This window comes from Lutra lutra, chromosome 14 (genome assembly GCF_902655055.1).
Source record: "Lutra lutra chromosome 14, mLutLut1.2, whole genome shotgun sequence".
Classification (NCBI taxonomy): Eukaryota; Metazoa; Chordata; class Mammalia; order Carnivora; family Mustelidae; genus Lutra; species Lutra lutra.
In genome coordinates this window covers 5085669-5113329 of record NC_062291.1, presented here as the reverse complement: position 1 = coordinate 5113329, position 27661 = coordinate 5085669, and the positions used below count along the sequence as shown (strand labels likewise).

The 27661-nt window shown below is 47.1% G+C and overlaps 1 protein-coding gene across 1 annotated transcript in view; it reads right to left on the bottom strand.

The window, feature by feature from the left end:
* Positions 1-390: 390 nt before the first annotated feature.
* Positions 391-27661, bottom strand: part of KCNK1 (potassium two pore domain channel subfamily K member 1) — a 42618-nt gene continuing 15347 nt past the window's right edge. Inside the window, exons 2-3 of the mRNA XM_047703239.1 lie at positions 4531-4926; positions 391-1344 (exon numbers count right to left, since the gene is read on the bottom strand). Of these exons, the coding sequence (XP_047559195.1) occupies positions 1085-1344; positions 4531-4926 (656 nt within the window). The 3' untranslated portion in view covers positions 391-1084. The remainder of the gene's footprint in view (positions 1345-4530; positions 4927-27661) is intronic.

The window sequence follows — 27661 nt, the reverse complement described above, 5'->3', positions numbered from 1 at the left end:
CACCATTTAAATGCTGCCTGAATGGCTTCTGCAAAGGAGTACAAACATCGTGTGTACACAGAGGAAGGCTTTCCTTGATAGAGTAAAACATAGGATTGCGACCAGCTATGACTTTTATTGATTTCAGCTTGTAAATGTAAAAACTCTCTGATTAATTTGACAGAATCTGTTCCGGGTGCCTAGGTTCATGTCCTGGGCTGTGCAGACCAGGTGACTACAAATCACAGCCCACTTTCAAAACAAAGTAACTTCTTTTACAAACCGTATTCTTCGTGAGCGGTTCCCCTCCGAAGAAAGGCTTACGAACACGTGAGACACAGGTTATCGTACTCTTACAAAGGGTGGAAACATTTCTTGTAGCAGAATCCTAGAGTAACTCACTCTCAAGTGTATTGTTCCCTTATTTTATTGCAGTGACTGGATTCTTGAGTACAAAGAGAAATCAAAAGGAAAAATATCTACAATCTTGGGTTAAGAAGGATGCTGGGACCCAGTGGCTAAACCGTATATACAAGATACAAACAGGTTTATTATACTTGTGTGTACACAGTTAACGGTTGCCTAATCATTGTAAATAGTAGGTTTAAGTTAGATTCTATAAAAATAATGATTTGGGATGTGCACATGCAAACAGGTACACATAAACTTATTTATAAAACACATCTCTATACTTCTCTTTTTTTTTTGCTCTTAAATATAAATGTTGCTATTTAGCCTTTAGCTAAAATGATTTAAACACAAATCCCAAAGTCCCCGATCAAAAGTATAAAATCAGCTTCTACCCACAGCAGCACCCTTCTTCACGTATCCTTACCTATTTGTAAAGTCTAGGTAATTTTGTCACATGTGAATTATAGGTACGTATCCTGTTTCCTCAGATATCACTCCTCCAGAGTAAAAGCTTGCTTTATTCCATTATGTTGTTTTTTTGTGGTGTTTTGGTTTTGTTTTTTGTAAATATTTCAAACAGTAGATATTTGTTAAAAGATCATCTTGGCCTCTACATTCTCATACAAATCAATGAGACAAAGGCTCTTTCTCCCTGCCCTGGCCCTGGTGCTCCCGGGACAAGGCAGCAAAGCCCTCAGTTGCCCATGGAGCCATCGGGCTGGGCGGAGGACTGCGGGCCCACAAAAGGCTCGTTCTGCTTCCGATCCTCCTTCGGGCCAGCGGCCTGGTCGGCGATGGAGGAGAAGGACAGCTGGTCGTGCTCTATGATGTGGACCCGATCCTCGTCCTTGTCTTTCTTCACGTAGAACAATTTTCTGAATTTTTTCAGCTCGTGGAGCTCACAGAAGGTTTCCAGAACTACCAACATGGCAATGAGGCCAAGGAGGAGGTAACCTGGTGAGAAGAAAGACAGCGTCTCAGTGGGACCGAGTCACAGATGACTTCAGTGGTGACAGAGACAGTGTGCTGTTGAACTAATTCCCCGCCACTTTCCGAATCGCTAGGAATGTTCTGAGGTCTGTGGCTCCAAGAGGGACCACCCAGAGAAAAATGAAGAATGACTTAACGTTCTACAAACTTGGGATTATTCCGAATCAGGGTGTAATTTCTGAGAAAACAAGAAAAAGTTGGAGATGACGTGGCATCGTAAGGAGAAATACCATCCTGTATTCACCTGCACCCCAAGGGTAACATGCAGGGAGAGAGCTCTCCACCTCTGCTTCATGATCAGTGGCTCTCAAAAAGCCAGTGACATATCAGGGGCACCTGGGTGGCTCAGTTGGTGAGGTGTCTGCCTTCGGCTCAGGTCATGATCCCAGGGTCCTGGGATCAATTCCCGCATCGGGCTCCCTGCTCAGCGGGGAACCTGCTTCTCCCTTTCCCTCTGCCTCCCCAGTTCATGCTCACTCTCTCACATCCTCTATCTCGAATAAATACATAAAATCTTAAAAAAAAAAAAAAAAAAAAAAAAAAAAAAGCCAGTGACATGTCCCAAAGGTTTTTGATTGTCATGATGGCTCGGAACAGAGCTTGCCACCTTCTTAAGGATTCAATACTTTCATCAGTTTTTCCACTAAGGAGTAACAAGTATTGCAGTAGAAATTATAGTTGAAGCTAGATAAGAATCCCTCTGAGAATGGACGCTGACATGAAACCGGTCTTCGTGTGGCGATTCGCACCCGACCGGGATCCAACTGCCCACTAAGCTGCCCATGATGGGACAGTCATTTTGGGGGCATGTGGACCACTCACTGATTAACTCCACCAGCTTCTTACTCCGAAATAGAAGATAACCTGTGGATTCAGGTCATGTGTTGTTCCTTGAATTCAGTGATGGGACAGTGGTGACTTTGAGTGAGTTCCAACACATTTAAAATCAGTTTCTAGGAAATAAGAAGTTCATCATGGCAAGGACAACGAAGTGAAAATAAAAACTAAAAATAACAAAAATCCCAATTTCATGGCCCAGTGGTAAAATGCTTGCAGAGGATTTTCAGAAAATAAGTGAACCAGCTAGAATGAGCAGCATAATAGGAACAAGGAGGCTGATTGTTTCAAGAATGCAGAGACACAGCTCTAGCATCCTGAGAGCCTGGCTATTAAGTCTTCATGATAACATGGTGTATTTTTGTAAGAGCAATAACAGGGATGCTGGGTGGCTCGGGCAGTTAAGCATCTGACTCTTGGTTTCAACTCAGGTCATGACCTCAGGGTCCTGGGATGAAGCCCCACATCAGCTCCCTGCTCGGTGGGGGTCTGCTTGGGATTCTCTCTCTCCCTCTCCCACCCTGGCTTGTGCAAAGGTGCGTGCGCTAAGATAAATAAATAAATCTTAAAAATAAGAAATAGCAATGACGTTGTTGGACGAGTTGACAATTCCCTTCCTTTTCCTTTATCCAGTGTTTAGTCAAGCCCTTGAACACTGACAAAAATATCCTCGGGGATTTCAGGCAAAAGCAGTAGGATTTTATCCTATTCATAATCTAATACACTTTTGGAATATTCATTTGCTCTCTTCAGCACATATGCTACGTAGACCACCTAAAACAAGCTGGTTCACACAGTAACAAGTGTTAAGATGATGGGCAAGGATTTAGCATTATACGAAAAATTGAGGGAGTTCGACAGTGGGGCAGAATTTATGAGACAACAGTGAACACAAGAGACAAGCAGCCCTAGCAAACGCAATCGCAGAAACATTCAACTTCTTGAAGTCCTAAAAATACTACCTTAAAATAAGGAGGTAATTGTTTACCTAAAACATGAAAAAAAAGTTGAGCTAACGTTTATAGGAGCTACTAAATCTACCACAAAAACAGCGCGCAGGCTGCTGGCCCACCACCTGGGAGGGGCGAAACCGTTGTGCTTGGATCGCTATGCTGAGAGTGTACGCCCGGAACACCGTTTGCAAAGGGCAGGGTTGGCATGTTCTGTGAGTCCCAAGAAAGGGATATTCACTTTGGGCCAGCAATCCCACTTCTTGGATAGATATCCAAGTAGAAAAAATATAAGCATATACAAATATTTACTACAGTGTTGTTTATAACGTCCCCCAACTGGAGGCAGTCGGAACAGTGAAAAACAGAGGCCTGGTTAGTTTACTGTAGAGCCAGTGCTCAAATATGCGGGGGACAGTACAAAGAATTATGGTAACTACAGGAAATTGGAGCTCGTGCTTGTAACTATTTGGTAAGCATTTCTGGAACTTGTGTGTTAGCCGGGCACTGTTCAGAGCACTGGGGTTCATGACTGGGGTCTCTGTCCTGGGTGAGCCCCTGGTTTAATATAGGTGTTAAAATATACATAATTCAATTAAGCATGTTGTCAGTTTATGACGACAAGACAGGGCCAGGACACAGCATCTGACTGCCTGAGTCCCTCCTGTGACCTCCTCGGAAACGTTACATGAGCTGAATCTTGAAAAATTCTTGAGACGGGAGAAAGGAAGACTGTGTGCGTATTATTATGCAAAAATGAAGAGTTTCTTGAAAATGGGTTTCTAAGTTCTCGATATCGACATCCAATTTTTAAAAAATGTTTAAAAATTATAAACTACTGGCCATCTGAATTTGAATGCCTACTGTCCACATCCAAAATTCTGAAAATTGTTAACATATATTCTAACTTCTTTGAAAAAGAACCAGATGGACAAGTGAGATACGCAACTCTTTTAAAATTTTCTTGGCAAACTAAAGAACATGATTAATAGGAACAGGCTACATCCTAGCCCTAGTTTTCTGGAACTTAAAATATTTAATAAAAGCAGGAAAATTTTTTTAATTAAAAGCTGGCAATCCGGTATATTCTAGGCGGTGCATTTTTACACTGTAATTTACAATGCCTATTACCTTATTGGTAAGAAATTGATCAGTAATAGCATTAGTCGTTAGTAGGAAATTGATCAGCAGTTCTAAGGTACCTGGAAAAAATAAGACTCGGCAGTAAGAGTTTTGCACAAAGAGCTTGAAAATTTATCAATCAGGGCTTTTATGAATGACACTATTCATTGGAAGGTGAGGTGGGGCATGGAGCAGCAAGGAGAGGCCAAAGGGGATGGGGTCCGGGGTCCCCGATACTCACATGTGATCCCAATCTTATAGAGCTCTCTGAACTTCTGATTGTAGCCTTCTCCAGGGACGTAGTCCCCTAGGCCGATGGTGCTCAGGGAAATGAAACAAAAATAAAAGGACTCAAGGAAGTTCCAGTCGTCCTCCAGGATGGAGAACACGGCCGCTGGGATGAAGAAGAAGCAGGACACGGTGACAAAGCCGAGGAGGACGGCGTGGACGATGGCCACCACCTGCTTGGAGAAACCCCAGCGGATGTGGAAGTAAAGGACAGGCCTGCGGGTGACGTGGATGATGACACGCTGGACCACCGCCGTCAGGAACAGGAGGGTGAACGGAATGCCGATGACCGAGTAGATGATGCAGAAGGCCTTTCCTCCATCCGACAGGGGCACGGTGTGGCCATAACCTGCATGGGGAGGAGGTAAACTGAGGTGAGGAGGAAGGGGGGGGCACAGTACCCCTCTGTCAACTCGTGCCTGCCTGCCGTCCGCCCCAACCCCTTCAAACCTAGGCAAAGAGTCGGAGCTCAGGTCTGATACTCTAAAGTCTCGACGGGAACACTGCACAAAGGATGTCACTGCCCTTGGCAAAATCGGACAGGCTCTTCCCCTCACATCCGAGCCTGGTTTTGAACCCACTGTCAGGCTGAGACAGAAACACTGTCTTGAGACCAGCCAGGCAAACACATCAGAGGACACGCCTCCTCCCCCCCAGGCTGATGCCCCCTTGCCCTCACACCCCCCCCCGCCCCCCGGGGACCCTCGTTAGTACCAAACACCAGTCTACACCTGCCTCCACAACAAACCGCTCATGCAATGTTCTAAGAGGGGCGGCTGGATTATGGGCATCTGAAGGAGACGCCAGGAAGCCGCAGACGTCGCCAAAGGAAAACGAAGATTAAGGCACACCAAGCCAGGGGACTGAGCCTTTCTTGTACTCGCTCAGCTATCTGGCTAACAGCATATTCAGAAACTGTAACTTCCCCCCCTTGTCATTTCCAAAGGCTCCAAGATGTCATAAGTTCCCCCAAACAAACATTTAAAAAACACGTTAGGCCCCCATGATCCGGACGTACGTCTGTCTGACTTTCCACCAGGTCTGAATCATCCCCAAATTAAGCCATTCCCCAGACTTCATCCAACAAGTGCCAGCAAGAGAGAAGCCAGGTGGCTGCAGCTCGGACAACGATGTTTAAAATTTCACGAGCACTTCACCCCAAAAGGCCTAACACGCCTGAACAAGTCAGTTCAGGAAGAAGGCACAAAATGCCTGTGTGTGTGTGTGTGTGTGTGTGTGTGTGTGTGTGTGTGTGAGAGAGAGAGAGAGAGAGAGAGAAAGAGAGAGAGAAACTGGATTCTGAAGAAGGCTCACATATGTGATTAGGATTAAAATGTGATTTCTAAACCAGATTTCTCCAGCAGAGCCTCCTTCAAAATAAACAACTCTGAAAACCCTTCCCCTGTGGATCCCCATTTTCTTGGCTTTATGGCAGTTCGTGGGGTAGGGCCCAGGGACAGGTGGTCAGGGAAGGCCTCCCCAGGGATTCCCAGGCACAGTGTCCACACAACAGTCGGGGGTTATCTGCCGGCCAGGGAGGCCCTCGGCTGATGAATGTGCTCCAGAGTCCCAGAAACCTGCCGCGATTGTCTGTAGCGCGCACAGCCCCATGTGCCTCTTTCCGGGATGAGATCCTGGAATCTTAGATTCTTGAAAGGGGTTCAGAACGGTTGTTTTGAGCAGCCGCGCCCACCCAGCTGCTCCCGCCGTACCGTGCCAGGCTCTGGGCACGGCTGCCAGAGAAGTGGGCAAGGCAAGGAGCACTGGGAGAACAGGAAGGATGGAGACGGCGGGGCCAATGCTGTTCCCACTGCAGAAGGAAGCAGGAGAAATGCAGCTCGTGACCACGAGGCCCAAGTAAAGCAGCCATGTAGCAGGAGCCAGGGGAGAGGAGAGACATCAGGAGGGATGTTCTCGAGGTCAGAGATCTCTGGAAAGGACATTGCACTTGACCGTGACGAAGCCACTGGAAAGCGATCACGAAGTTGGTGTCAAAGTACGAGGAGACCATAGAACTCAAGCAGGGAAGCCAGGGAGGCCTTCCACTGGGGTGGGAATTTTGGAGAGGAGTTGAATCAGCCAGATTCGGCAAAAGCCCATAAGTCCATAACTTCATTATGCTTGTTGGTACTGTTTTATATATATATATATATATTTTTTTTTTTTCTAAAAGTAGAACACACCAATTTCCTGGCAGCCCACCTCTTTTGTGCCATCTGTTCCAATAAATGACATGATTTCAGTTCTACTAGGAAAAAAAAGTAAATGTCCAGTTTTAAAATATTTTAGGATATAATTTCTACTCTCAAATGACAAAGCTCTTTCCATTAGAGTGCTAACTGACTCTTCATTGACTAAAATCTTATCTCTGAGCAATGCAGATAATCATGACGAGGCTCTAAGCCTGTCCCCTGCAGTAATGTCTTTTTAAAAAATTTTTTATTTATTATGTTCAGGTAGCCACTGTATAGTACATAATTAGTCCTTGATGTGGTGTTCAGTGATTCATTAGTTAAGTATAACACCCAGGGCTCATCACAGTACATGCCTTCCTCAATACCCACCACCCTGCCACCCCCCCACCCTCTCCTCCCTGAAATCCCCAGATTGTTTCTCGGGTTCCACAGTTTCTCAAGGTTCATCTCCCTCTCAGATTTCTCCCCCTTTGGATTTCCCTCCCTCCCCCTGTGGTCCTCTGTGCTATTGCTTATGTTCCAAAAAGGAGTGAGACCATACGATAATTGTCTTTCTCTGCTTGACGAACGTCACTTAACATAATCCCCTCCAGTTCCATCCACGTCAATGCAAATGGTGGGTATTCAACCAATATCCCCAATGAACATGGGAGCCAAAATACTCAACAAGATCCTAGCTAATAGGATCCAACAGGACATTAAAAGGATTATTCACCACAACTAAGTGGGTTTTATGCCTGAGACGCAAGGGTGGTTCAATATTCACAAGTCAATCAACGGGTAGAGAGCATCAATAAAAGACAAGAACCAGGGGCGCCTGGGTGGCTCAGTGGGTTAAGCCGCTGCCTTCGGCTCAGGTCATGATCTCAGGGTCCTGGGATCGAGCCCCGCATCGGGCTCTCTCCTCGGCGGAGAGCCTGCTTCCTCCTCTCTCTCTGCCTGCCTCTCTGCCTGCTTGTGATCTCTCTCTCTGTCAAATAAATAAATAAATAATCTTAAAAAAAAAAAAAAAAAGACAAGAACCATATGATCCTCTCAACTGATGCAGAAAACATTTGAAAAATACAACATCCGTTCCTGATTAAAACTCTTCAGAGTATAGGGATAGAGGGAACATTCCTCAATATCATAAAAACCATCTACAAAAAGCCCACAGCGAATATCATTCTCATTGGGGAAAGACTAAGAGCTTTCCCATTAAGATCAGGAATACAACAGGGATGTCCACTCTCTCCACTATTGTTCAACATAGTACTAGAAGTCCTAGCCTCAGCAATGAGACAACAAAAAGAAACAAAAGGCATTCAAACTAGCAAAGAAGTCAAACTCCCCCTCTTCGCAGTAATGCATTATCAAAATGCATAAAGCCAGTAATATGCTCCCACTAAGAGATTTAAAATCACCAACGTGTAGATGACTCACTGAAAGCCTGTTTTTTCTCCTGAGGTTACATAGATAATTTTGGTTAATGGGAAATAAAAGTGTTAAATTTACATTCCATTGGTATTGCCTATACTTCCAGTGCGGGCCAGACTGGGAAAACTAGCCCCTACGCAGAGCGCCCAGCATTTCTTTTGCAATGGACAGCCCTGAGTGTATCAGCCTTCAGTGCTACTGAATTTTAATGAAGTGGTGAATAATTTACTCAAGTGCAGTCAATTGAACCCCCAGAGGAATCACAAAGTAAAGCTCCTATTTTAAAACCTTCTATTAAAATCCATTACAAACCACAAAGAATGTTGCAAAAGAGTAGTAAACCTTACATAGCTGGTGTTCTTTGCTGAACCTGGGCCTTCCGGTTTTTCTGGTATTTAAGTCCTCCTGAACAAAGTCCAAGACAGAAAACCTTTGTGGGCTCCTACTCAGGTCATTAGAGCAAGTCACCGACGGGCAACTTCTTCCCACACATGTTTCTCAGAGAGGGGCAGTTGGTTGCTACGCCTCTGGTTGTGGTCCTGCCCATATAACACATACTGTCATTTATTTATATTATTTAGCATGATCTAGTACAACATATATACTTCCCAGTCAGTTTGCTTGATACCTGCTTAAAAACCATCTACAACAGAATCTCAACCTCTGAAGACTAAGGCCAGTAGAGATATTGAAATAAATTACAATGTTTCCTCTCCTGTAAAACAGAGTGTAATTTGCAATCCTGGGCTTCCGCTTATTACTTATCCCTCTCCCACTGAGCTGTGAGCCCCTGATGGGGAGGAAATCCTGTCCTCCTCTACTGTGAGGCTCTCCTGGCTCTCCAACCATGGTGCCATCCAACACACAGGAGGGCCACAAATGCACTGTCTGGCAATGAAGAGTCTTCTGGTCACACCGACTTTGCTATTTTCATTGTGTCTTTTCTTTGCAATAAATTTTTGTTCCAAGGTTTCAGTACGTGGTTACCTTCCAGACACCCCCCACACAACAGGCCTTTGTAGTTCCGTGTTTTACTGCAACATTTTCCAAAGACTCGCATGTGGGTGAACTCTGTTCATCGCTTCCATCTGGGTCGTGGACAGGACAGGTTACGTCCAGCTTCTCTCACTTTGCTTATAATGGAAGTTGTTTAGGAAGGTGAGAAAACCACCAGCTCCCAGCAGAGGCCATCTCCAGGAGTCCGCACACCCAGCTCCTAAGTGGTATTTGCACAACGGCGCTTACTTTCTGGCGCAAGCATACAGTATGCAGACTGGCCCTCTGTCCTGCCGGCTCTCCTACCCACCTCCTATCACCTGGGCCCACTTTTATGTGGGTACGGTTTTTGCTAATAGTGCTGGGAACACCACCATGTTTTTTCTCTTGGCCTTCTAGAGTCGACATAGAATCTTTCACATATGAACAAGTCCTTTTGTTCCAATGATTCTGACTCAATAGGCAATTTTTCGTTGTATTCTACCTGTTGCTGAATGTGCCGAAGTACTCAACCAAAAATATTTCATTTTTCTCATTTTAAAACTTCAGGTGAGGAGTCTGGCCAACTTAGGAACTCCTATTATGGACGCTTTCTTTCCGAAGCATTATCCATTTCCTGCAACTCTGAAATGTGTACTTTTTCATTCTATGTCCCAAATAAATAAATAATACTGTCTCTCCATCGTTTAAAATTTACTTTCGTAATTTTTAAAAATTTATTTATTTATTTATTATTTATTTGAGAGGGAGAGAGAGTGAGCATGAGAGAGAGGGGCAGATGGAGAGGGAGAGAAAGAAACCCAAGCAGACTCTGCATTGAGCGCAGAGCCCAACACGGGGCTGGATCTCACCATCCCGAGATCATGACCTGAGCCAAAACCAAGAACTGGATGCTTAACTGACTATCCCACCCAGACGCCCCTCTCTGTCATCTTTAAGGACATATATCCCCGCAATGTCCTCTCTCATACTAGCCTGAGTAATTCTTGAAAGCCAAGATCCCCCATGAAGCCCTGCTTCACAAAACTGAAATGAGGAGGGAAAGGAGTGCACTATTTTCAAACTATCCATCCTCCTTTCTGCCATTCCTGATCAGGCCAGCACCAGCCGGACAGCCCGGCTTCCCACCCACCTTGTCTTACCACGTGAGCCTAACCACATCGTTCAGTTTTAATCTGGAACATTCGCGGGAAGATACTCTATGTCACAGGAGTAGACTGGAAATAGTCGGCCAAGGGCGTTTTTTGCGAATTGTCATAATTATACATGTTCCCTATGGAAAAAAGCAGGTAATCATCCCCACCTGCCTCCACCAGCTTGTCCAACTATACCATCTGTTGAGCACTGTGACTTACGGTCTTCGTTAGGTTCCTAGAGGCAGGAAAAGCGAGCTCATGACCAACTACCCAATAAGAGGCTATAACCAAATTATGTCACATTTTCAGTACAGCTTTCCCAGAATTCCAAGCAGTGGCATTTCTTGTGGTTTCTACGGGAAGGAATAGGCAAGGCAGGGTATGCCAGCTGGTGTGAGAAGTTTCAGCATTGGGGCACAGATGTTGTCCCTCATTGTCCAGCATCTGGCCTTGGGGTCACCAGGGCAGTGGGACGATAGCTCGGAGGGTGAGAGGCCGAGAAAGGAGGAGCTTGGGGGTGTGCGCTCTGGGTTGGTCGGGTTGTATCTGGAAGGTGGGCTCACAGGTAAGCCCTGATTTCTCTAGGACTGGTTGACCCTGGGAAGGGGGGTTCCTTCAGGAGCAGCAAGGCTCCAAAAGGTCAAAGCATCAAAATAAAAAGACAGAATAAAGCAGGAGGCTGGTTCTGGACAGGCATGCGCAGAAGCAACAGCGAGCCTCCAGGGCCTGTTGAAATAAGCACCCCGGGAAGAGTCCAGTGGACTGGGGATAGGCGTGGGGAGATGTGCCCGGCAGCATTGCAGGAGGGGCGCAGCACATGGCCCGTGGATAACTACCCCTTCGATGCTCTGAACTCCTAGAACCTTTACGGTCTCCCGGTGTTCGTTACTTGTTAGCTCTGGCTTCGCCTGAAGACCTGAGCAGAGTGTTCCAGAGAGAAAAGGAGGGCGGCTGGTGGGTGAGGCCCCAGGCGGTGGGCAGGGGCAACCCTCAGAGATCGGCAGGCAAGTCCCTCTTTTACAGGAAAGGAAACTGTAATTAGTTTAGCGAAGTTCAAGCAGGCAAGGGAGGCAAGCTGAACCCTGTGTTTACCGATCTTTTTAGTCAGGGCCCAGCGGCTGTGGCGAGGAGGAACAAGGGAGAACAGAAAGGGGGTGGCGGCCAATTCCCCAATTACCTTGAATAAAAACTGGAGAAATCCCTGGATGTTTCCAAGGAAAGGAACCTTCTAAGAAGATGAGACCTAGGACAATGATGGCAGCGCTCGGCTACCTTACGCTGGGACCTCCAGAAACTCCCCAGCCCTGGTGACCCAGTGGCTCCAGGCCAGAGCCAGGCTACGGGGACAGAACACTGACTTGTCCTGATCCCTGCTGGACCTGACACTCCCGTTTTCTGATTCACGGTTGCCTTTGCCTTGAGGTTACTCCCAAGATTTCTTTCCACTTTCGAAATTTCATCTAAGTGAAATCATTTCTGATCTTCTGGTCCCGATTACAGAAGTCAGAGGGCTTATCCATCCTCGCAGTGACCGCAGGCCCCATCACCTCCCGAAGACATGAGCACCTGCTGCAGAGGAGACAACGCCGTGGACGGGCCCAGCGTTTCCATACCAGCTGCTACTGGGCACGCACACCCCGGACAGCAGTCCCTCTGCGCCCCCTGCGGAGGGGTCGGCACACGGGCTCGGGTACACACTCCCACCCACCTGTCTGTCACACACGGACCCACTGTTTCACCGCTGGGACACCTGCAGAGACAGTGAAAACAGACTCAAAGTCTGATCGCTATGGAAAATGGCACAGCCAAAGAAGCACCTGTTAGATTCTAGTCTGTGTTTTTCGTTATTTAATTTTATTTCTCCTCCCACCCACTTCTGGCCATTTCTTAGGAATTCTGGCAGCAGGACAACCAAGAGAAGCTGAAGAAAGCAACAGAACAATGGGTCCAGTTTTTCCTAGAGCCCCAATATTTCAGACAAGGCTTCCCGATCTATTAACTGAAGTGGTTTTTCTTCCACCTGCCACTTTGCTCAGGTTTGCCTTCAGGTTTGACATAATCATCCCACAGCCATGATGACCATGGGGTTTAAAAGAGATCCTATTGGAAAGGCCTCCCAGTGATGCACTTTCAGAACAGGCTTTTAAGCTTCATGTTGTCGGCATTTCTCCCCAGACACGGATGCTGGGCAGACAGCTCAGGATTTCAATTTCTTTTGCCCTGGGAACAGTTGGGCACCTTGCCCTGTGGAAGACAGGCTCAAAAGGTAATAGAGAAAATGCTGGATGACAAGAAGACACACCATTTACTTGAGGCTGAATTTCCGCCTCCCACCCCTGCGTATCATCAATGGAGATCTTGCCTGGCCCAAAGCTTGACTTCAGATTAGTAGAAGCCACAGTGGTCCCCAACTGCCACCTGGTGAAAAGGGGTGGGGGACATCTAGACATCTGCTGAATCCAACCACGTTTCCATGCCTCTCTTTATAGGGTCTCAAAACAGTGATGTTCCAAGGGTCCTAGGGGCTCTGGAAGGAAAACACAGGTGTCCACCTGGCTTGATGGGAAAATCTCCGCATTTTTTAGAGGGAGAGGTTCCTGAAATAAAGCCAATTTTTTTTTTCCCTTTTGCATCAGAACGTAAAGACTCTGAGGCTCGAACTCTGAGAACACCAGGAAAAAGGTGCAAACAAAGGCCACACGTGTAAACTCAGCAGAGCTTCGGGAACAGGAGGAATCCGATTTCCTAGACTGAGCCCAGGCTTTGCTCCCTACTCACTGTGAGGCCCCGGGAAACTTTGTGTCTATATTTTCCTCATCTGTCACATATGAGTCATACTTCCTACCCCCATGGAGGGGTCAACGAGGTTTACATAAAATAATCCATGTGAAGCAATTAGCACAGACGCTGGTATGTCCAAAGTGCAGGGAAGGCAAACTCCTCTTTTTTTTTTTTTTTAAAGGTTTTATTTATTTTTTGACAGAGAGAAAGAGATCACATGTAGGCAGAGAGGCAGGCAGAGAGAGAGGGAGGGAAGCAGGCTCCTCGCTGAGCAGAGAGCACATGCGGGGCTCGATCCCAGGACCCTGAGATCATGACCCGAGCTGAAGGCAGAGGCTTTAACCCACGGAGCCACCCAGGTGCCCCCAAACTCCTCTTTTGATGCCAAAAGACATCGCTAATGGAATCATCTTGACAGTAAGTCTGTTCTTTCTGGTGGGTCACACTCTTTCTAGGCACGCTGGTTAAAAACTGTCTGCACTCTCACCTCTGTTCTCTGCACACATGTTAATTCTCCTCACATCCTTCAAGACCACTTCTTCCACACTGACGGTTGAAGCAGTTCCTGAGAGTGACCAGAGACCTAACAATAGCACTTAGGGAACAATCGGATACAGGAACTTTGTGGCCACTCCACAACTGGGGGGGGGGGGCGGTCTACTAATGACCCCAGAGGAATATCTAGACTCCCTTTCAGGTTCTGGTTCCCTCCAATGTAAACTGATCCAATATGGTGGCCGTTCACCACAGTCCCATTTTCATGGGGAGACACCAGCAGATTCCAATGACCAAAGACAGGGAAAACTGCAGGTCCCCTCCCACAAAGTTCCTCTACTGGGTGTGGCACATTACACCAGAAAGAGGCACAGAATAGTTATACAACAGGTTATAAACTCGGGGGCAATTCCAACCCTTTCTCCTTTAGATCTTGAGCAAGTCTTTCGTTGAAAGGTTTGCCAGAGTCAGATGCAACACTGTTCTTGAAGCTGCAGTCAACTCCCTTCTGGCAGCTGAAAAATCAGGTGATGAAATACTCAGGTCCTTCCTTAAGTGGCAGAGCACAGAACAAGACTGAGTCCTAGGCCTTAAACACCATTGTGAGGAATACCCATTTGCTGGGCGCACAAAGATCTTCTACCCGCTCCAAGCAAGAGCAGACAAACGACATCTGGACATCTCTAGTTGGTCTACATAACTTGACCTCCTACTCTTACCCATGCAAAACACCCCTAGGACTCCTTAGGCGAATGAACGACCTCTCTAGTCTAGTTGTTCAGGTACTTGCTGAGACTGAGGAGAAGAGATTACTAATCAGTCTTTTTTTTTTTTTTAACATTTTATTTATTTGACAGACAGATCACAAGTAGGCAGAGAGGCAGGCAGAGAGAGAGAAGAGGAAGCAGGCTCCCCACTGAGCAGAGAGCCTGATGCGGGGCTCGAGCCCAGGACCCTGGGATCATGACCCGAGCCAAAGGCAGAGGCTTAACCCACTGAGCCACCCAGGCGTACCCCCTAGTTAGTCTTTCAAATAATGAACTCAATTTCCCTCCACCATTCCTGATTAGAAATTTCAGCCCCTAGAGGGAGGATTCATCGATAAGAGCATTAACCACATTCTCCAGGTGTTGAAACACAACACTTTATTCCTTCTGAGTGTCCGACAACTGACAGACCTTTCCCTCTACGTTATCTTGCTGCTTGGGGCTCTGGGTTATGGCCCAATCCGGGCAGGCTCCCCTTCAGAAACAACCATGAGTGGGGTCTTTGTGCTGGGAGGCCAGCAGCTGGTGTATTAGATTCAGAATATATACAGATCATGATTTACAGACTGAGGGGCCACAAGCCGCCCCTTTGGGGCTGGCAGGGCGCTCCCTCAGCATCCGAGCTCCTCCCTGGGGAAGCAAACACCACAGAGTCGTTTTGGTGGAAGGCACAGTTTCAATACACTCACACAAAAGGACGTGAAGTCACAAGATTTATTGCCTACAGATGCCGGAAACGGGCAGGGGGACTAAGCCAGGGGTAGGGCAGTCCTTCATCCCAGGTCGTGAGGGAGAGAGGGACATAAAGCAAGGTAGCAAGCAGAGGTCCCTAACTTTTCATTTTTTTTTATGGGGTCAGACTCTAAGTGGTTGGTTGGTCAGTCAGTCGGTCAGTTTGTTTATTTTAGAGAGGGAGCGAGAGAGAGAGAGAGAGAGAGAGAGAGAGAGAGCGCATGCGCATGAGCGGGGGAGTGAGGGACAAAGGGAAAGGGAGAGAGAATGTCAAGCAGGCTCCATGCCCAGCCTGACATGGGGCTCGATCTCATAACCCCGACATCAGGACCTGAGCTGAAACCAAGAGTCAGCCGCTTAACCATCCGAGCCACCCAGGCTCCCCTCTAAGTGGTTACTTTCAAAGGTGCCCCAGGAAAAGCAAAGTGGAAACTCAGGGCAGGAATCCTAAGCTCAGGTCCTTATTTAAATGTCCAGACTTGGTATGAGCAGGGTTGAATTCCTGTCAAATGCCCGGAGAGTGACTCAAAATAGCCTTTTCTCTGCAGACTTGCGCAGGTGGAAGCCCACCTTTCTGCCTTAGCCCCAGAGTAAAGGTGGGGGGCAGCGCCACCTGCACTCAACAAGGACAGGGACCTTTGTTACTGGAAGCCACCAAGACTTGGCGGCCATGTCACCCCAGCACCGCCTTGAAAAAATGGACTAATACGCTAGGAAAAAATAAAAAGGTGGGGGAGGCATGTGGGACAGATGAAACAGGACGGCAGAACTGAATGCGGACAGCTGGCCTGTGGGTAGAGGGAGTCCTCATTACACAATTCTTTAATTTTACAGGTTTCGTAATTATTATAATAAAAAGTAAAAGCGTCGAGACTTTGAAATGTGGACATTAATAGCTTTTCATCTAGACAACCTCTGAGGAAGTCCTAGACTTTCTTTATTCCTTAAAATCCTGCTTTTACAGTCAGTACTAACAAGGGTGCCCGGGGGGCTCAGTCAGTGAAGCGTCTGCCTTTGGGTCAGGGTCCTGGGATCCAGTCCTGCATCGGGCTCCCTGCTCAGCCGGGAGTCTGCTGCTCCCTCTACCTGCCACTCCCCCACTTGTGCTCCCTCTCTTTGACAAATAAATAAACAAAAATCTGAAGGAAAAAAAAAAAGATTCTTCATTATATCTGCAGGGACCCTTTTCCAAATAAGGTTCAGGGGTTAGGACATCGCCACAAACTTGGGGGGCTGCCACCAATCCACTACAACACTGTATTTTTTAAAAACATTTATTTATTTATTTTTAGTTTTTATTTATTTATTTGACAGAGAGACAGAGATCACAAGTAGGCAGAGAAGCAGGCAGAGAGAGAGGAAGGGAAACAAGCTTCCTGCTGAGCAGAGAGTCTGATGCGGGGCTCGATCCCAGGACCCTGAGATCATGACCTGAGCCAAAGGCAGAGGCTTTAATCCACTGTGCCACCCAGGTGCCCCAACACTGTATTTTTTAATAATGAAAATTATTAGATCAAATTGCTCCAACAACTTTTCATTGCAAGTGCTAGAAAGAGAATGTGAACTTAAATTCCTCGCTATGTTTTCTAAGGCTCTATAGGATTTGGCTCTTGACTAAATTCTGTGACCAAATTTTCCCACTACTATCTCCCTCACATACTACCCTGTAGAGACACCTTGTATGCACTCTTCAGAAAGTCCAACCCCAACCCCAGGGCCTTTGCACGTGCTGCTCCCCCCAGACTTTCAGGACTGGTACCTCCTCCTCATTCTGGTCTCAGACTCAGTATCACTACCTCAAGAGCAGACTCCCAGGTCGCTCTCTCTGAAGCAACTCCATCCCCTCACAGTCACTGATGCCCACCACCCTACTGCAGTTTCCGAACATCATCTTACTCAGTTTTGTGCTGACTGCCTCCCCGGCCAAAATGGAGACAAGGCCCTTGTTCATCTTGTTCACTGCTGTATGCTTACGCGCCTAGAAGAGCTGCCTTGCCGCCCTTACTACAAATTTGTTGGCCGTGTGAATCAGGAGGCTTTCTGCTTGGGGAGCATCATAAAACCCCCTGAGACGGTGAGTTTAATTGGAAAGAAATGTGAAATGCAGCATAGCTCTCTGGGGACTGTGGACCAGGAAAACGAAGCCCAGCAAGGGAGGAAGGGCAGTGTTCAAGGGAACTCACTCTGGGAAAAGCGTTAAAAATAGGAACTCATCAGAGAAAATGGTGCACCATAGAAGGAAAAGTAGAACTGAATTCATAGAGACATGATTTCCAGTCAGCGTGCAGCGAGGGGGCCATTCTCCAACCCCAGAACTCCCAACAAGCCGTTAAATTTCAAAAAATACTTACATGTGCCCCCCCCGCCCCCAAACCCGAAGTCCCCGATCCATACTTACTCCAAGCCCCCACCTCTCTCATCAAACCCAGCCCTCCATTCCCGCCCCCCCAGACGGACCACAGCTACCTCTAACCCAGCACCCAGACGGACGGGGCAGCTGCCGCACCTGCATTCTCTAGGTTAGAGAAGAGCTCCACTGTCCACCCACCAGCTGCCTTAGGAGAAACCTCCAACTCTTTGGGCCTCCCCCCTAACATTCCAGCGAACACCAAGAGCCACTGACTTTGGAAGAATTTCCCCAATTTATTCCTTCTTCTCTATCACCCCCGTGAGGCTTAGATGAGGCCTTTATCATGACCCTGTACAAAGAGCTCCTGCTCGCTTTCTTCCTGCTCTGCCCATCCCCCCCCCCCCACTGCCATCTCTCGCCCCTCAGCCATAGGTCTCTGGATGGGCTTCCATAGCAGGTGACACCCCCGGACCCAGAAGCTGTACACTTCCCTTCCTTGCTGCCCCAGAAGCCGGGAGCTGACTGTCAGACAGAGACCCGGCTAAGGAGCTATGAGTGGGAATCCACTAGAGGGAAGCTGGTCCAAGGAAAGCTTTGTTTCTTCCTGCCTTTGTTTCAGACAGCATTATCTGGAGCTGAGTGCCCATCCTGGGACTCTCGGGGCACGGCATGAGTGTGAAAACCCCCTGGGATGAAGGGACCAGCCAGGCTGAGCAGTTAGACCAACTCCAGCAACTGCTCACAGCCAGACCTTATAGCCAGAGGAAAACTGTACCCCCATCAATGTAAGCCACTATAAACTGGAACTTTGGTTGGCCAGAGCTGAAAGCAACCTTAACTGACACAGTGACTTGTATCATCATGATCAGTTTACATGTGTCTTTAAGATACACTTGACCCCTGGTGCTCTTGGCTTATTTCTCTAACTCTGGAACCCAGCACAGAGCCTGGCAGGTGGCAAGCTCACACAGTGACGAGAGGCTGGGGGCACTGCTCAGAAGAAAAGCAGTCCTAAAAGGCTGTTACCAGCAGACACCAGACAGACCTGACCTTTATTTTCAACATTTTCCCAGAAAACCACCTCCTTTGGAACAATGTACGGGGTACCTCTCCAAGAGATGAAAAATACATATGTAAAATGTAACCAGATTTCCAGCATGGGGAAATTAGTTCACGTGAACAGAACCTAACTGTTGAGGCCAATTCATTTTATCACTAACATGTAGCTATAATTAATGACTTCCCTGTCTGTTTTCTCTTTCAATGGAGATGAAATTAGCAATATGATGAGTCTGTTGAATTTAAGCTAATCACTAGGTCAAAAGCAAGGCTGGGCTTCCCAAAGGTCCCTAAGACAGTTCAGCAACAAGAAGGCCCATTATGCCATTATTCTTTACCTGATCAGCCTACAATAAATAGGTCTGAGTTAAGCCCACATGGATATCCTGCAATTGCGATTTCTTATAAGTGTTTCCAGGCCTTGTAGAATCTACCCGTGGTGCCAAAAAAAAAAAAAAAAAAAAGGTTATATTTTATCAAAGAACTAGTTTCCAATTTACTTAAATGTTACCAAAAATGTTTAACGCCTCAAACAAGTATCATATGGCTTTCTCTCACTGCTGCTTCCCACACACTTGGGGGATTACAGTCTTTCTGTTTGGAGACGAGAATTTGCAACTCAGCTCTCTCTTTGGATACATGTGTGAGGTCCCCTTTGCAGAGCTTCACTGGAAAAATGAGAACACTGAAGTAATAGCGGTGACCCACAACATATGCTTAATTTGTAATCTCTCTTTTCCACCCATCCCCAAAACTCCAGGTTAGCAATGGCATAAAGCAAGAATGAGGCAGGAAGAGCCCTGCTGAGGCCCTTGATCAGGTACATTCCAACCTGGACCACGTGTAGGACGGAATCAGCATTCAGTACCGCTTTGCAGAAAGGAGTTTTCAGGATAAAATCCAGGAGTACAACGTGAAAATCCAAACTGAAACCAAGCTAACATGCGAACAAACCATAGTGTCAGATTCACGGGATGACTGATAGCCTGCTGTTTTTTAAAAAACCGGAGAGCTTAAAAAGCATGGAGACCCCTCTCTGGATTCCCTGGGGAGGAAGATCAGGTATTCGACCCAAACACACAGAGAATGTTCAGTGCTTTGTCAGACGTTAGATTCTTCTAACTTTAAAGATTCTTGGCAGATAAGTGAGCAGGAAGTTTGATGGTCCCACTAGGCAACACAAAACCGTATCTAAGCCCAAAAAGCAGGAGTAGAGTTTGACTGTGTTGGCTGTGATGTTCAGGTCTCTAGGCCACACCCATGAGGCACCAAAGGCTTCTGGATTCTTCACATGCTGCAGGTTCTTCAAAGAAAAAGGACCAGAGCCACGCTCCTCTTATCTTGTGAAAAATAAAGATGTGGAAACAGGAAGAGAGCATCTTAAAAAATGCAAAAAAAAACAAAAAAAAAAAAAACAAAAAAACGCTCTACAGAAGAGAGGAAGAGGAGGGTCAGCCCACTCTTTGCTCTGGTCCAGATTCAGGGTCCCATGAATGCAAAATGCTAATCCTGCATATTCAACTCAAATCCTGTATATTCATCTCTTCTCTTGGTGCCTCAAGACTTGAGCCCAGTCGTGGAGACAACAGCCATGCGCGATACACACGTGGGTGCAAAACTGAGGGGAGAAGGCTTCTGAAGCCTTCTGGTCCGAGGAAACTAATTATCACCGGGCTTACGGTGTCCTTTCCCAAACAGTGAGTGGCATCATTTGTTCTGTGGGCCGTTACCCTTGGGTAGCGGGAAAAACCTACAGCCACTTCTGTGGACACACATGCACCCCCATCGAGCCACACGTAGGCAGCACAAGCTGCTTGGAGGAGTCATGTGAATCCCTCCCTTTCCAAAAATATCCCTCTCTGGCATACAACGCTACCGAGCATGGCTCGACTTAGTCATCGAGCCCGTGGCTGCAGAGCTGGAGTACGCATCCCACTGGGTGCTGCCCCAGCTGGGTCCCCCCGCCCCGCACCTGTGCCATCGGGCAGCCGGCCAGAAGGGACCGTCAGGAGACCCTCACTGGAGGAGGCTCAGGGGCCAGCAGGCTCCGGAATCGTCACAGAGCTGCTGCACGACAGCGTATCCCACAGGGCTTTGGTCCCATCTAAGGAACAGGAAGCATTCTCGTGTGTGTGCTGAACCATTGTTTCTAGAGCTGGTCCCTTCTTTTCTTTTGTTTTTTGAAATTGATCATCAAACACACACATACACACCAGAGAGAGAACAGAGTCACTTTTTCTCTTCTCCTAACCCACAGCTTTGTGTGACATCAGGAAACAGCGGTTGTGAACTCTCTTGCTTAGGGCAGGCATGCTGCAGAGTCAGGAGGCAGTGGAGGCACACAGGGATTCCCCCCACTTCAAGCACGTCAATCAGACACACCATGGGCTTTGTTCTACTACGTAAGACGTGTCAGCTAACAGCGGTGGATATCCAAACCAGTACTATACTAGCTTTGAAAAGCAGTACTCCCTTCAGATAAATAACCCAAGGAAAAAGTAAACCCATCATGGGAGAGAGTCTGGCTTCTCTGGTTCGGGGAGGGCAGATAATCCTTTACGATTTTGTCTTCCTGAACATTCCATCAAGCACTAATTTCTGGAATTTGCATGATAAATATAAAATATCATACTTGGCACTCACACTACCTCTCCCCTCCCCTACACATGTTGAGACTCTACAGCCCCTGCTCTTAAGGGCCTTAAATGTTGAGTCTAATCTGCCCAATAAATAGAACCATCCGAAATATAAGATGAATTTCTTGCACCTCAAACGACTGAATTGCATTTACTTTTAATCCAGAGGCTCCCAAAAAAGACATGACGTTCTAAAAAAAAAGAATTCCTATGGTGTAGGTTTCATACCGATGAAAATCTCATCACTGGCCAGGCCCTGGGAAACACGCCACCGTCAGGAAGATCCCACTCGAAAGCGCGGTCATTCTGTGTTTAAAGAAAGAGGAACACGTGCCGCAAAATGGAAACCTTGATTTGAAAGAGCTCAGAGGCCAGCTTGGAAGCAATGATGGTGAACACTGAGAGATGGGCAGAAAAACTGGTGAGGTAGTTCGGTGCGTTTTCAAACGCCTTTTGTATCCACGTCTCCTTATGTTGTCCTCCCACCGAGAAAACAAACCCACACACAAGAGCTCGCACAAGAACGCGCTGGCCCATCCCTGTACCTGTGACAAAGACCCCAGCCTTTCTCTTGAGTTTCTGACGCCAGCTCTCCCCGGGAGCATGAGGCCCCAGACCCACTCACCCAGCCCAGGACCCAGGCCAGGACGTCAGCATGACTTCCATAAACGTTGTTAACTCTCCTGTCTCATATAAACACAACGATCCTTCTCCCGTCGGCCACTTCCTTCCCAGATGCCACCGATTTTTCTGTTCCTTAGAAACCAGTACTGACCTCCTGCCTTCAGTTCATCACCTCTCTCTCTCTCTCTCTTTTTTTTAAATAGACTTTATTTTTTTTTTTAAAGATTTTATTTATTTATTTGACAGAGAGAGATCACAAGTAGACGGAGAGGCAGGCAGAGAGAGAGAGAGAGGGAAGCAGGCTTCTTGCTGAGCAGAGAGCCCGATGTGGGACTCGATCCCAGGACCCTGAGATCATGACCTGAGCCGAAGGCAGCGGCCTAACCCACTGAGCCACCCAGGCGCCCTAAATAGACTTTATTTTTTAGACCCGTTTTCGTTTCACAGCAAAACTGAGCAGAAGGTACACAGAGTTCCCATACACCATCTGCCCACACAGGCACAGCCCCCCCCGCCAGGAGCGCTCCCGGGGTACATCTGTGACAGTGGATGAAACCACATGGACACACGATCCTCACCCAGAGTGTCTGTAGTTGACACTGGGCTTCATTCTTGGTGCCCTATGGTCTGTGGGTTTAGACAAATGGATAATGACATGTATGCACCATGGGAGTGCCACGAAGATTGGTTTCACTGCCCTAAAACTCCTCTGTGCTCCGCTCACTCACACCCCCCACACCCCACCCCTAGTAACTGTGTTTTTTTACTGTCCCCGTAAGTTTTGCTTTTTCCAGGATGTTACAGTTGCAATCCTATCTAGTACGCAGCCTCCAGCCTGCCTCGCTTCCCTTAGCAACAGGCACTGAAGGTTCCTCCAAGTCTCTCCAAGGCTTTGCTGAGCGTTTCTCTTTAGTGGTGAGTAATACTTCATTCTGGATGGACCACAGCTTATTTACTAACCCACCTCCCAAAGGACACTCTCATTTGCTTCGGAATCTAACTCAGACTGGGCTTTTACCCCCACCAAGCCAGGACCTGGCCCTTGCTAAATCTTCATGGCAGTCTCGGCCTTCACATGCTGACCCACTGGTGGCATCTGACGCCGCTCATGCATGCCTCCTCTCAATGTCTCCATTATTTTCTTTGTAAGGTTTTATTTATTTGTCAGAAAGAGAGAGCGTGCATAAGCAGGGGGAGCAGCAGGCAAAGGGAGAAGCAGGGTGCCCACTGAGCAGGGAGCCCAAAGAGGGGCTCAGTCTAAGGACCCTGGGATCATGACTGAGCCGAAGGCAGATGCTTAACCAACTGAGCCACCCACAGGTCTCAATGTTTCCATTACTGATTGCTTGGCCTCTGGGTCATGGTGGTCACCTGGCTTTCCCATGACCTCACTGATCGCGTTCCCAGCTTCTCAATCAATCCCTCCTCTTTCTGACCTGTGATGCTGCACTGCCCAGACCCACACATCCAACCATCGTTTCAGTGTCTTCATTTGGCTGCCCATTCCCCCCAGGCATCTAAACTTACCACGTCTCCAGGAGAGCTCCTGGGTCTCCTTCACCACCTCCCAACCTCCTTCTCTGGGTTTGTCCCCTCTTAGTCTGTGGCACCTCCATCTCACTGTGGTTCATGCTGAAAACCCTACAGTCATGCTCTCTCTTCTTGGTTCCTTGCTTTCACCTATGTCTAATCCATCATTAAATCCTGTTTTACCTCTAAATCCTGTTTTACCATTAAATCCTGTTCTACCACTAAAGGATGTCCAGAATCTATCTGATTCTCACCATCCCTGCTCTACTCTTGTGGTCTAAGCCATGGAAATCTCTCTGAAGACCACATTAATGGTCTACCAACGGGTCTGCCTGATCTGTCCAGCCTCCTATACTCTGTTCCCCAAATAGCAGCAGAGCGACCCTAGAAAACAAGTCTTACTCTTCTGCTTCAAATCCTCAGGTGGTACTCAGTCTCTCACTCATAGTGAGACCCAAAGTCCTTATTATGGTCCATATGGTCCTGTAGGATATGACCCCCACATCACATCTCTTGACCTTCACTGGCAATTATACCCTGCTATTCACCCAGCTCCAGTCACATTGGCCTTCGAGCTCCATGAGAGGCATACTCCTGACTCAGGGCCTTTGCACAAGCTGTCCCTGCTGCCCGGAATGGTCTTTCCTCAACTATCCATCTGGCTGGCTTATTCATGGACTTCAGGTCTTTATTCAAAAGCTGCCTAACTCAGAGAAGCCTGCATAAGCCACCTTAAGTAAAATATCAATGATCCTCTCATTTAAACCTTACTTCACCCTTCCCTGCTTTATTTTTTCCCTTAGCATATATTTTATTTACTTATATTGCTAATATCGTCATTCTTCCCTTCTAGGAACTAGATTCCACAGTGGGAATTGTGGTCTACATTGTTCCCTGATGTTTCTCAGCACCTAAAAATGTGCCCCGCACAAAAGAGGTGTCTGAAAAGTGTTTTATACAAGTACTAAAGAATGCATGAGTGAATGAGAGAGTAAATGAATTCCACTTGGCAGAATCAAATCCATCGCTTAATCTTTAACAAAAACCCCAGTTACTAGGTTTGGTGCCTCACTGACTTATTACTCACCACATCACATGGGAAGAAGTACCAAAATTTCAAGTAAAATACACAAAGCTGTGATGTTCTACTGGCTCAAACTTCCTATTTTATTCAACCACTTAAAAGCACGAAAAGCAACAAAAATGTGATGGTCTTGGAGCCAGGTTCCCTTTGGGCAAGGAGTACATTTGCTCTGTTTAATCCCATATTTAAAGCCTAGCAGAGGTCGGCTCACAGCGGGAATTCAAAAAATATTTGTGGCTTGAATGAACACTAAATATGGCTTTTGTTTTGGTCAGATGTCATTAGTTATTGAGCATGCTAGGCTGAACACACCCTCAGGGGTCTAGAGGCCTACTCCCACCTGTGCCCATATACCTGTAAAACATTTCTATGGAAAAGATTTTTTTTCCACTCAAAGGCTGATAATTGCTATTAATCATATTAAAATGGCTCCTGAAATAGAGGGGGAAAAATGGGTATTTACCTGTCAGCTATCATGAGAACTACAGTTTTGGAAAAGATTTTGGTTTTTTAGAGCAGTTCTAGATTCACAGCAAAATGGAGCAGAAGGTACAGAGAGTTCCCATATACCTCCTACCCCCACTCCTCCACAGCCTCCCCCCTCATCACCACCCCCTCTGCTGTGGGGCATCTATTATAAATGCTGGACCCACGGTGACACAGCGTCATCACAGAGAGCCCACAGTTTCTCTTGGGGCTCAGTCTTGCTGCTGTACGATCAATGGGTTTGGACAAATCACAGCCACATGCATCCATCATCACACTATCATACAGAGTAACTTCACCATCCTAAAACTCCTCTGCGCTCTGCCTACTGCTCCCTCCCCCTGCTCCCTCCCCCCACCTCAAGATAATTCCATCTTAAAGCGATGGCCTATACAACGGACAGGTTAGGCCAGAAGACTACCTACATTCACACCTTCTCTTTTTGGAGTTGGGCCAACTGGAGTAGCAATGAAGGTGATAATATGTCAGTTTCACTTTGGGAGGAAACAATTGTTTCCTTCCCTATTTAAAGGGTTCCATCTGGATGAAATGACCACTTCATATGCAGATGTGTGAGCTGAATCAGGCATCTGTCTACTCCCAGGAGATCATGAGCTTGATTTTCCTTCAGCTTTTCATTAATTGATCTGAAGGAGGCATAAGTACAGGTTCATCAGCCCCAGGAGAGTTTTCCGGTGATCCTTATACCAGATCGGAACCCGAGGCCCCTCACAGAGTCATGTCACCATGGGCAGCTGTGGCCATCACCATCCCACGAGCCTTATTTCTACTGAACACCCGGCCACCACACCTACTCAACTCTCTCAAAATCTGTCTGACTCCCTCAAAGTCCTCCCAGGACTGTCAGAGCACTTGGGCTTGAGTCCCTATTCTGCCACTCCCCAGCTGCTTCCGGTCAAACAAGACCCTCGTGGTCTCTGGTCAGTTTCACAGCTGTAAAACCCAGTGGACGGAGGTCTGCTCTGCTGTCCACACCGGACAATCCAAGAAAGGAACGGTAGTGAGAGCAGCTGGAAAGTCTCTAAGCGGTATCAAAATGCAAATATTCTTCTGGAGTGTTATTTCTTACTGTCCCCTCTTTATATGACTCATTGTCAGGGCCAAACACCTGTTGTCACGATTTCTCGCACCCAGAAGAGAGTCTGTGAAACAAATGGGACTACTGTTCTGCTGTGGACAGAGGAGTATTCTAACATGTCCCCCCACCAGCCCCTCCTAAAAGCCACAATGGTTCTCCCTCAGCGCCTACCATTAACAATTCAGTCATGGGCCTCTTGTACCCCTCCTTTCCAATCATCTCCCCAAACCTCAACAACAAACCAAAAAATCCCCCAAAAAACAAACCATGGCATTTTAGACCCTGGAAATGATCAAAACTCGTCGTCTCCTTTTCAGACCGTCTCTAAATGCTAATTTACTATTTTACAGGTTGTTAGTCAAGATTTTGGACAAATTAGCACCACAATTTATTCTTCTACAGAGAAAGAGCAAATAGGACTCTAAATTCTCTCTTACAAAACTGGCAGTTGAAGGAGCGTATAAAGTCAAGTATTCTTAGATACAAGAATATTTCTCGAATTCGTCAGAAAAACAAACATGAGGTTTAAATGGGTTAGCAACATTTCCCAAGTACAATTATGCTAATCTGGCTTTATTAATGTACTGACCTACAGGGAAATGCCCTGGGGAAATGCCCTAAAATCTACACTCTAATGATGTTTTCTTCTTAAAAATGTCAGGTTTTTTGTAACATACTTTTACTGTTTCATACCTGCCAGAAGGGTGCAAATGACAAGTCTGTCGAATATAAGGTAGATTTCTAAGGGTCAGGGGATGAACCAGCATTTGCTACAAGGCTCTCCAGCCCTGCTTCTCAGGGATCTCACCGCTACTGTCGTACAATTCACTCATTCATCAGTACCATTTTCGCAGAGATGACTTTGGGATCAAACCAAAGCTAACAACGGCTAACCTAGCCTCTACAGGACCCACAGGAAGCCTCCTCCAGGAAGCCTGGCCGCAGAGCAGGTGGACACGAGACACTGGGAAGCCAGCTTTCTTAGCATTTCTGGGAAGAGAAAGTACAGTCTCCTGGCTCCCGTCTTTAGAGGAAAAGGCTGCTTCAGAGTTGAGAAGCTGTCCCCAAGGAAGTTCTGAGAGCTGACTTGCAAGGGAGCTTGATGAGGGGGAAACGCCAGAGGCAAAGCAGAGAGGCCGGCCAGGAAGTGCACCCGGGGCGCCTTCTGGGAAGGGGCACAAACCCAGGATAATCAGAAAAGCGTGGCCGTGCCCTTGAGATCGGCACATGGACAACAGAGGTCCCCAGTTAAGTGAAGGACCACGAAGCATGTCTGGTGGCTGGCACGCAGCATGTGGTCAGCTAGTGGTAGTAATTACTGGAATCATGGACCAGACCCCTGACGAAGTCCAAGCAGCATGGAGGGAACACAGCATTGCCGGGAGAGCCAGCAGCAGAGTCTGCACTGATCTCGGAAAAAGGATAAAAATCCAGGACTGGTAGCATTATGAAAAAATGCACCCTTCAAGCCTCTTGTCCATTAACTGGACTTATCCCCCTACCTGGTCAAAATGACGACTACAACGTCCTCTGTGACATCACCTGGTAATTTGGTTGTTTGCACGTCAAAACGTATTAGCTTCAAATTAGAGTTGGTATGTTTGGTGGGGGCGGCGGGGAGAAGAAAAGGAGAAAACAGGGCAACTCTGTCCACGAGAAGTCTTCACATCAGGAAAGGAATCATTCCTTTGGGCAGCA